The 11,683-nt window shown below is 33.7% G+C and overlaps 1 protein-coding gene across 1 annotated transcript; it reads right to left on the bottom strand.

Moving 5' to 3' along the window:
* Positions 1-1,488: 1,488 nt before the first annotated feature.
* Positions 1,489-9,433, bottom strand: LOC145579541 (beta-glucosidase 45-like). The gene is made up of 12 exons (XM_081636780.1): positions 9,253-9,433; positions 8,964-9,030; positions 6,915-6,973; positions 5,374-5,449; positions 5,210-5,284; positions 4,970-5,057; positions 4,516-4,768; positions 4,141-4,256; positions 3,789-4,044; positions 3,487-3,589; positions 3,280-3,388; positions 1,489-2,796 (listed from the first exon to the last, which is right to left on the bottom strand). The coding sequence occupies exons 4-12, from the start codon at positions 5,432-5,434 to the stop codon at positions 2,574-2,576; spliced, it is 1,284 nt and encodes a 427-aa protein (XP_081492906.1). The 5' UTR covers positions 5,435-5,449; positions 6,915-6,973; positions 8,964-9,030; positions 9,253-9,433; the 3' UTR covers positions 1,489-2,573.
* Positions 9,434-11,683: the final 2,250 nt, after the last annotated feature.

Here is an 11,683-nt window from a genome sequence, read left to right as displayed (position 1 = left end):
CTGAGACATCATGTTGTCTCTTCAAACCCATCAAGGCATCAAATATCCAATTAAAACATACTATATCTAATCTTGGAAAAGTTGAATTATTATTAGCTAAATTAAACCACTTTACTCTGATGTTATTAGCTAAATGTAGTAGTTGCTTGCTTCATGATTATACACCTGTACCATAAATATCATGTATGGTCCTAAAAACATTTGTCCCCTGCGCCTTGAAAAGGGCAGGTCCTTTTAGAAAGATTCATGATAATGAAAGATTGAAAGGTCTAAGTGTCCTGCGTGTGTCCTAGTGTCGAGTTATAATGAAGAGCCCGAGTTATAATGAAGAGCCCAAGTAACATAAGATAGAAGCATAGTAATTATCAACCATACAGCCATACTGGTAACTTGCTACGACTTTTTAGAAGTATAATATTAACTGTTACTTTCATATACGAAGTATACGTTTATGGCATGATAGCAATGATGTATTCATGTAGTCGGATGTATATCAATCAATCAAAGCCTTAATCCCAAAAGTGGGGTCGGCTAACATGAACCAAATTTGATTATTCCGTGTAGTCATCAACATAAATCTTTCTCCTCCATCCCTTACGATCCAAAACTTCATCCTCACGTAAATCCATGCACTTCATATCCTTCCTCACTCCTTCCAACCAAGTCATCTTTGGTCTCCCTCTTCCTCGTTTAATCCCTCCATGGTCCCACTCTTCCACTCTTCGCACCGGTGCACCCTCGGGTCTCCGTCTTACATGTCCAAACCAACGCAGACGATTTTCCCTTAATTTATCTACAATGCCCGCCACACCTACTTTCTTGCGAATAACCTCATTTCTGATTCTATCTCTTAAAGTGTTTCCACACATCCACCTTAACATGCGCATTTCCGTAACCTCCATCTTTTTAATATGCTCTTTCTTAGAAGCCCAACATTCTGTACCATAGAGCAACACTGGTCTTATGGCAGTCCTGTAGAATTTTCCCTTCAACTTTAAGGGAATGCTGCGGTCGCATAGCACTCCCGTGGCCGCTCTCCATTTAAGCCACCCTGACTTAATCCTGTGGGTCACGTCTTGATCAATGTCACCATTCTTCTGGATGATCGACCCTAGGTACTTAAAACATTCACTCATGGTCAAATCCTTTCCATCCAAACTCACCACTTCATTGCTTGTCCCCCTCTGAGTGCCAAAACGACATACCAAATATTCAGTCTTACTCCGACTTAGCTTAAACCCTCTAGATTCCAACCTTTGCCTCCATTGCTCCAACTTGACATTAACCCCATCCTTAGTCTCATCCACCAAAACGATATCATCTGCGAACAGCATACACCATGGAACCTCATCTTGAATTGGTCTAGTTAATTCGTCTAGAACCGTTGCAAAAAGAAAAGGGCTTAATGCAGACCCTTGATGCAATCCGATTGTAATAGGGAAATCTTTTGTCAACCCTCCGCATGTCCTCACATTTGTTGACACATCCCGATACATATCCTTAACTAGGTCTACATACCTTCGTGGGATACCTTTCTTCAACATTGCCCACCAAAGTATCTCTCTTGGCACCTTGTCATATGCCTTCTCTAAATCAATAAAGACCATATGAAGATCTTTCTTCTTTACCCTATAAAACTCCATCATTTGTCTTATCAAATGGATTGCCTCCATAGTAGATCTCCCAGGCATAAAACCAAATTGGTTATCTGAAATGCTTGTGCATGCCCTCAACCTTTGTTCAATCACCCTTTCCCACAACTTCATAGTATGGCTCATAAGCTTAATTCCTCGATAGTTAGAACAATCTTGAGCGTCTCCTTTGTTTTTATAAACCGGGACCAAGGTGCTCTTCCTCCAATCTTGTGGGATCCTTGTAGCCGTCCATATCTTGTTGAAAAGGTTTGTTAACCAATCAATACCAATCTTACCCAAACACCTCCACACCTCTATCGGTACCCCATCAGGGCCAACCGCCTTCTTAGGTTTCATCTTCCTCAGTGCAATCTCCACCTCTACTCTCCTAATCCTTCGCACATACTCCATGTTGATTTCTTCATCACTCATAGAGGTATCTCCTATCACAACTCCATTACTTCCATTAAATAATTCATCGAAGTACCCCTTCCACCTGTCCTTGATGCCCTCCTCTTGCACTAGGACCATTTGGTTCTTATCTTTGACACACTTCACCATGCCAATATCCTTCCTTGCCTCTTGTCTTCTCTTTGCCATCTTATAAATGATCCTTTCTCCCTCCTTCACCATGTAGTCGGATGTATATGCCTTATACAAATGTCTACAACTTGTATTGGGCACTGAATACAACCTATCCCATAACCTGGTATCCCTTGACTCGAAGCAAACCTGCGACTTTGTGGGTGGAAGATGTTAAGGCTTATCAGTTACCACCTTTCCGCTTTCTTGGTTCTCTGTCCTTTATTACTTTGACTTTTACAAACGTCGACATGGATACAGATATGTCATTCTTCACTGGTAAGACATAGGTACAAGGAGTCTGAGTACTAAGATTATTCTTTATGATGTTTTTTATGTATTCCTCTGTTAGAAATCTTAAGTTGATTGCAAGACATCTTCACTTCTACCCTGCTTCATTATTGTCTGTGTTCTATGCTTGGCAATGAAGTTTCTGTACCAAGCAACTGATAATTTTGGACTTCGCTTCAATGTATTATAGTCAACATGATATAGCCCAAATCTTCTGGTGTATCCATATAACCACTCAAAGTTGTCAAGCAATGACCATGCAAAGTATCCTCTAACGTCCGCTCCTTTCCTGTTCATGAGTATGAGATGCAAAATTAGTTGCCTCAACAAAATTTTCCATTCAAAAAAATAGTCACAGATATCAAATGTCAGGAAAAATTTGTCAGAGTTTCTGAAACAGAAATAGGTTGCGGTGATTTTAGTGATATTGTGGTGAATTTATAATTATGAGGGTTAAGGACGATGTGACATTTAACGCTGGGTGGAGTAATAGAGAAGAATCAGAAGATTATTTCTTTTAGTTTGAAAGTGAAGCTCATTTTGGGACAAAGGCTTTGTCCTTTTCTTTATATCGTACAATTCCTTATGATGATTCATGTTAGCTGACCCTAAATCATTTTGGGACTAAGACTTTGTCCTTTTCTTTATATCGTACAATTTCTTATGATGATTTACGTTAGCTGACCCCAAATCATTTTGGGGCTAAGGCTTTGTTGTTGTTGTTTATGAAAGTGAAGCTCATTTTCCTTTACAGATTGAACTGCTGACTTACTTGATAGAACTTAGGAGTAAATCCAGGTAACCAGCCATGTATTCCACTCTCTTGAAATCATTGAGTAGTTCGGTGACACTAGTACTTGAATTGCTTTCTTGAACAAACCCTGCGAGATAAAACTTTTTGTGTTAGTAAGGAATTGACTTAAGACACAAAAATGCATTGGAATGGCTCCTCAAATTACTACGATCGTCACCAGCTTACCGTTTTCTGTTATGAACATGGGTGTATTATTGTATCTGTCCTTCACATAGGTAACCATTTTTTCCATTCCTTGTGGGTGGATGTACAACCAATCCATTGCTGTCTGTATCAAATTGAAATGAAAATCACGATGATATAGTCACCCAAGAACGTAGTATTTTAAGATCTACAGCCTATTGTTTCTTTGTTTTGAATTGAATTTTGCTGCCCTTATTTGAGCTTATGACAATCTGTTGGCTCTTATCTGCAATCCAATCTAAGTAAAAGAGAGCGAGGTTTTTTGATTTGCAAAGATTGCTTACTGGTTCGCCGATGAGGATGCCTTCTTTATATGGAGTTCTCAGGTATGCACCTTCAGTCCAGGTAACTCCAGGTCCAGATTTACACCTTGTGAACATGCAGTCCTGGGCATAAAAACTAGTGTAGTGGTTGATACCAATGAAATCAAGTGCTTTATCTAGTATCCTCTTCTTGTTCTTTGTAAATCTTGGTAAAATTGGTCCTAGAATCTTTCGCATCTCTGCTGGGTATTCTCCATACATGATTGGATCTAAAAACCTGCACAAAAAAAGCGCTTACCAAGTTACCATTTAGTCCCTTTTCTAAATATATGTAAGAGTAATTTGATTAATGACAGTGAAGCGATTAGAATACCAATTCATGAAGAAAGACTGAGCTCTTTCAGCTGCAAACTTGTCGAATGGCGAGTTGCTGATAGGTTCATACCATACGGCACTAACAACAATCCCAATTATACCTCCTTGTTTTTCCTGCATGTTTTACAATAATAATCACAATTTTGTAAATGTTTTTTTGCAAACTAAAGCAAATAATACATCGTACTCTGTAGCAGGTTTGTTAGCTCAGGAAAAGTACTTTCCTGTTTTCTGCTGTTATATTCATGCTTAACATGGCCGATATATTTATCGCTGATTAAAATATACTGATACCAATCCAACAAGTTCATATACTTCGTACTAATAAAGCAGGTACAGATTCTTGTGCATAGTTCTAATTACCGTTAATTACCTGGTATTTGGTTCTGTACAGGTTTACAGCAGCTGCATGAGCAAGGATAACATTGTGAGCTGCAATGAAGGGTTCTTTCTCGGAATCTCCTTTTGAACAGTTTCCAAATAAGCCTGAACACCGGTTTGGTGGGTATTCACCAGTGCGGTACCCATAAATAGTATTAACATTCGGCTCATTGAAGGTGACCCAGTATTTTACCCTGTCCCCAAAGTATTTGAAGCAGATACTCGCGTAGTATTCAAAATCCTTCCTGCAAGTATCAATTCTTCATTACTCTTCTCATTTCGAAGCACTTAAGGATTCTAAACTTATTCAATGCTTTAAAATTATAGTGATTTTGATTTATACTAGACCTACTAAATTTAAAAGCTCACTGGAAGCTGGATTTCAGACAACTGATTTTAGTTTGAAGAATAATGCATAATTGGTTTCATGCTTCATATGTGCTTACTGTATTTCAGAGCTAAGAAATCCGCCATATCTGTCCTCGAGTTCTTGGGGGATGTCATAGTGGCTCAGTGTCACAAAAGGCTGAATTCCTGCTCATGCGGAAGTATAAAAAAAAAAAACTAGGATGAGTTTACTTAGCCAAAGTAAAAAGTAGAATGTTTGTTACAGTAAGACGGATAATTTTTTTCTGTAAGACTGAAACTCCTGAAATCATGTTCTCTTTTTGTATCTTAGAACAAACCTTTAGCAAGTAGAGTGTCAATGAGCTGGTTGTAAAATCTGATGCCTGCTAAATTGACGACTCCATATCTTCCTTCTGTTACGTAAATTGAGTGACAATGATCAGTTTTAGAACTACCTGTAAGCTGTTTTATGTTAGACTATAGAGTATAAACATGAGATTACTTGGTAAAATTCTAGCCCATGATATCGAGAAACGATAACTGTTGAGTCCAAGATCAGCCATCAGCTCTACATCTTCCTGTTTCACCAAGGTGAATATTGATTAGCTAGATTGTATTGTTATTGTCAACATTGAAAGGAATACAGAAAGTGTAAAAACTAATCTGAGATGGCGGAGTATTATGTCTAACAACGGAAGTAAAATGTTACACAAATAACTGATAGTAAGATTAGTAACTGTCAATGTCGATTAGTCTTGATCTAATCTCACTTGTATTTCCAAATTCTCCATTGCCTAATGTTTACCCAATCAATCTTTTCATTTGTGACCCGAAGCATTTACTATTTTACCACAAGGTACTTAACTATGTTAGAAATCAAAGGACCATATCAACGAAAAAAATTATCTACACACTGGGTAAACTACCCATTTTTTAAAGCGAAATTTGTAATCATTTTTTTAGGACATGAATATTTTTTTCACGTACTCGTGATTAGTATAGTTTGTTGTTTATTTTTGTGGATCGACCAAGCAAGAGAGTATGGTCCCAATGCTTACTAAATTTGGCAGCATGCTTATGTAAGTTTATATGGGGTGTCGACTGTCCAACACAAATGTCAATTTTCACATATTATGGTTTATGGATTATATATTACGCAGTATTAGACAAAAGGCAAAGAAGCACACGTTTTTTTATTTTTTTATAAAGGTAAGAAAAATAGAAGGCCACGTCACATGCATGCACTTTCGCTATCTTCTTTTAACAATACTTGTAGTATTATACACATTTTCTTTGATAATACCAGAAATACTTGCGTGGACCTGGTTCACAATAATATTATTGTGGACCCGAGGTTTATACACACGCAACTGACATTATATTGAACATAGTGACCTTTATTTTTAACATAGTAACCTTATTTTTAACATAGTAACCTTTATTAAAAGTTGTATAACGTTTAATACTATTGTGAACTTGAAGTGCGACGTTATGACCTTAATTTTAACATAGTGACCTTTATTATTAATATTGACCTTATAAAATATTTCATTAAAAAAATTAACCTCTTATAGCCTATATATTACCAAAATGACTTTTATTTTCAACATAGTAACCTTCATTTTATTATAGTGACTTTTTTTTTTATCAATAAAACAACCATAGTTTCTCTAATGTTAGTGGTCCACAATAAATTAGTGTGAACCAGGTTTATTTAAGAATTTGTATGATAATACTACGGAGAGTACGGAGTAATAGACAACACACATAAAAATAAAAATCCACAAATTTGAGTCAGAAAATTCCGTTAGAATTGTTATTTGTTTTCGATTTTTTTATTAAATTTAAGTAATTTAATTTCTTTATATTGTGACCCCAAAATAATTATTATAATTGTAGGATTGTATTATTTTTTATATATATTAATTAATCATATTGAGCATTTTATAACTTATAATCTTATCTTAGGCATTATCAAATTGTCTCTTGAAAAGTATTAATTGATAAAATGAAATTATTTTTACCGATTCAGTAATATTTTACCAGATATCGGTGGTAGTGATCAGTCGCAACATCTCCATTGCTCTTGTCTAATATCCCTCCTGTTCAAGTGACAAAAAAATGCAACGTTTAGGAGAAAATCTTTTTGTAAAACAAAGAAACAAGAGTAGGTTTGAGAGTAGGATTGTAAGAAACATTGAATACCCTCAAATTTACTACCAATACCAATAAATTATTTCAAATGTCCTTATCGATCATTTTACCCACGCTTTTACAAAATGCTAAAACAATTAGTAACTCAAACCAACGAGTCCCATCAGTATATCTATATATGTCGTTCTCTTAATCAAAAAATCTAACATATCATCAAATTATATTTCTTGTCACAAATTATGTTTCAGCTTCTCAAGGGGCACCGCCAAATAAAGTGATGAAACTAGATTGTTCGGCAATTAGATGCAAGATCAAACTCCATGTACTACGTATAATATGTTTATAATACGTGGTAATAAATTTGTATTCCTATGTAATTTTATTCAAAATATCATTTGTACAAAGTACTCTGTAAGTGTGAATTAAGCTAAAATACGGTCCCTCAACTTTGCCATTAGTAGCATATTTGGTCCCTCGTCTTTGAAATGAGGCAAAAAGGTCCCTCAACCACCCTTGCCTCACCATTTCTGGTGGAGGAACTTCCTAGTCAGCAAAGTTTAGGGATGTCAGTGCCAACTAAGCCAAAGTTCAAGGACTTTCAGCGATGAGTCAGTAAAGTTTAGGGACTATATTTATTTTTTTCAAACAAAAGTTTAGAGATTTGTTAGATCATAGTCAACTAATTAAATTAAATACAAACAAAAGTTTTAATTTTTTTTTGTTATTTACTTTTTTTTTTTTTTTTTTTTGAAACAATATAAACAAAAGCTTAGGAATTCATTTTTTAACCAAATATTTATAAAGTGAGTTGGCAAGAATAAAATTGCTAATAAAATTTGATAATCATGATATATTTTATATTTATTTATTTTATCATTCCTTTACTTCCTACCATTTTTTAGTAATCAAATTTTATACAATATATCCCACCTAAACTCATTAACCACACATCCTCAAATCCTAACTCCTAACCCCTTATATATTTAACACACCAAAATAAATTTAAATAAAAATAAATAAAACCAAAAAATATAATGTGTTTTCGAAGTGAGTGAGTAAGACAAACCCAAACTTTGTAATATAAAACTAAATAAATTTACGAAAATAGAATAAAAATAATACCACCCCACTTATCTCATTAATTGACAATTTATTTTTTCATGAGTTTATATTCTAAAAGGTTTTCATTTTTTGGGTTTTTGTGTGTCAATTTCAAGGTTTTTTTTCTATTTATTTTGTGTTCTAAATGATTTTCAATTTTTTTGGGTTTTATATGAGACAATTTTAAGGGTTTTCCTTTTTTTCTTCTTTTATCTTGTGTTAATTTCTAGGAGAAAATAATAATTTCCTTAGATCATTAACTAAATGTGTTTAACTGAAGTAAATGGCGACGACCATACATTCACACGCTTAAATTATCTCACTTATATATTTTTAAAAAGTAAATAATTTTTACAAAAATTAAATTGGTTTAATTGAAATGAAATTAGTTTAATTGAACTAAATTACACTTAGGGGTTAAAACTTATAATCACTCTTGTATGGAAGCATCATGTGTCCCTTTAAGGTCCCTAAACTTTAGCTTATAATAATTACATTAGCCACCTCACCCTGTAATTGTCCCTAAACTTTCATTTCTAATTTAATTAATGTCAACTCATCAGTTAAAGGTCCTTAAACTTTGCATTTAAAATCATTAAATTTATTGCCACATGTGCACCAAGGTCCCTAAATTATACTTAGTCAGATAATTTGTACCTGAAAAGTGAGTCATTTGTGTGTATCTCACATCTTTTACCCTTTCCCCGGCTTCTAATGAAAGACCTAACTTGTTAAATTGGTTGGGTTGACCTGTGAAAGGTTTAAGTCCGATAGAACCCTTTTCTGTACCTACTAAAAAAAGTAGTTCGTATACGAATAATTAAATACGGTATTAACCTGATTTATGAGTGAAAGTATCCCAGTTGTTGAGCCCTTTACCATCAACTAAGTAGGCACCTTCATACTGAAATTGAAGAAGGAAAAAAAAAAAAAAAAAAAAAATCATTACATTTAGCTTGAAAACAAGGTGATTTATTATAGTCATGCATCAAAAAGGGCATGCATGCTAATAATAATTATTACATGAATTTTAATAAATAAAAAAACATAATTAAATAAATTCTATAAAAAAAAATAAAAAATAAAAATAATAAAAAAAAGTTTTGAGGAATGAGGGAGTTAAAACCTGATATGCAGAAGAAGCAGTACCAAAGAGAAAGTTTGAAGGAAGTGTAAATGAAGAAGATGATCCACCATTATTATTTTCACTCTTTGGAAGATTGTGATAATAAGCAAAGTTATAATTAGGAAAAATAAATATAATTAAGAGGATTATAGTTGTTGTAATTGGTAGTTTGTTAGACAACATTTTGGAGTGCGTTTTGGATTATTGAGCAACTAACGCACCTTGTTTTGGGCTTTTATAAAGGGAAAAGGAAACATCTGTGGTGTTGGACGGTGGGACAAATGTAACAGGTGCTCTACTCCTCGTCACCACTCACTTGTAATATTTTACGTATTTCCGAATTTAGTACAAGTAGCATTTTTTATGTCACAAATTTTTATATGTGGCCGGTCATACGATTTGGTCATTTATTATGAGAGTTACTTGTTTAGTGTTATGAGAGTTACTTCGTTAGTGTTATAGATATTTATTAGGAGTTATTTGGTCAATATTATAAGGATTACTTGGTCATTATTATAGGGATTACTTTGTTTTTTGTTGATAAGGGGAAGGGTTTTATTTAATTGGAATCTTTCACTGTTTAATCTGACTCGGGTTACAGTTTAATAGTATTGGTCAACGTAATATCTTAAATGTATGCTTTGTTGTAGTTAGTTTTTTCTACGTTAAGTTGAGGACTAGCTCTTTGTTAGAAGACCAACTTATCTAAATGATTTAGGTTATGATTAGTGTTTCATGATTGGTTTTTTCAATACTCTATCATATTCCACTTAAAAGGAGGGGTTGATGAGATTTTCTTGTCACGCTGTTTCTTCGTATCATGTTAAATACCAACTCAACCAAAATTAAAAAGGCTCACTTGAGGGATGGAATAAAAAAATCGCTCAAATGAGATACATGACTTTAAAGATATGAAGATAATAAGAGTGATGTCACTACGTACTCCACCACCTCAACCTCGTTTCTGATCAGTCCACAATTACTTTTACTGATATATTGATCTATAATACATACCCCTTAATTAGGGTTTTTACTGCTTTGAAACCCCTCTTGATTAGTCATGGCTCATAAGACATAGCCACGTAAATAATACAGAGCCCTCAATTCTTTTGTCATATAAACACTTAGTGATCCTTACTAACTCCATGGAATATTGTTAAGAGACAAATATATTTTTTGATAATATATTTACATACATTACTACGTAATTACTCATTCCGATTTTTTTGTTCTTCCCACTTTAAATTTTTTCTTTGACAAAAAAAATTCCAACAATTAGAAGGATTGGAAGGAGTATTAAAAGTAAGAAAATTTTTTGTTTCAAAATAATTTGGAAAATTTGTCAATGCAACCAGTAAAATTACCCATTTGCGGGTTACAACCATTACTTTTTAATTTTGCAAATTACAACCAAAAGAATAATTGAACATTTTAAACTAAAACCAAAATCCAATTTTCGGCCATTTTTATTGCAATATGAAGTCATTATATCAATAAATGATCCCAAACCAATATTGGCTCAGGGTTATCTTTTATCAATAAATGATTAATGACGTCTTCGGTGAAAGTGGCCAAAAATCGAATTTTGGTTGTAGTTTAAAATGTTTGAGACTTTTTTGGTTGTAATTTGCAAAAATAAAAAGTAATGAATGTAACCTGCAAAATAGATACCTTTTTGGTTGTAATTTGCAAAATATTGCACGTCATACATTTTCCTTTTCTCCTCCTTACTACTTTCACTCTGTTGCACTACCGATTATACACCACCCATCTTCCATTCTCAACGATATTAAATAGTGAACAAGCCACCTTTTTAGTTTTTACCACATCTAATCCATTCTACACAATTTTGATGAATTTTCAACTATTTAGCCCATTTTCATAGCTTTTGTTCAAAGAAATATGGATTTTTGATAGAATTGATAGGTTGATTCTCTCCAATACTCCGTATTCACGAATTCAACAAGGAAATACTTATACGTACTACATACAGTATATACAACTTCTAGGAAGGTTGTTGGTAGACCAAACAAAAATGATCCGTGAAAGGAACTTGTTGAATGCATGTAGTAAGTAAACTAAGTACCAAAGAAGTTGGTTATCCAAAAAAAAAAGTAACAAGTTTTATTTCCTTATCAACGCTTTGCTAAACAAATATAGTAACAAGTATTTGTATGAGATTGTCTCTCATAATTATTTTTATGATTTATGACAAATTGACAAGATATTCCTTGTCATTGTAGATATTGCATCGTCATAAAGCTATAATTCTCCATGTCTACAAAAATACTACAGTACCAAATATTCTAAGGAAATTCTGCATTATAATTATAACCCTCTATTATTGCATTTTTCACATTGTGTCCCCTCTTTTTGAAAATTACATATTACAACCCGTAACCATATAGTGACCTTGCCGTTAATATATTCC

The sequence above is a fragment of the Chenopodium album genome, chromosome 14 (assembly GCF_948465745.1).
Source record: "Chenopodium album chromosome 14, dcCheAlbu1.1, whole genome shotgun sequence".
Lineage (NCBI taxonomy): Eukaryota > Viridiplantae > Streptophyta > Magnoliopsida > Caryophyllales > Amaranthaceae > Chenopodium > Chenopodium album.
Note: the sequence above shows the minus strand (reverse complement) of the source record. Positions and strands in the feature narration are given on the sequence as shown.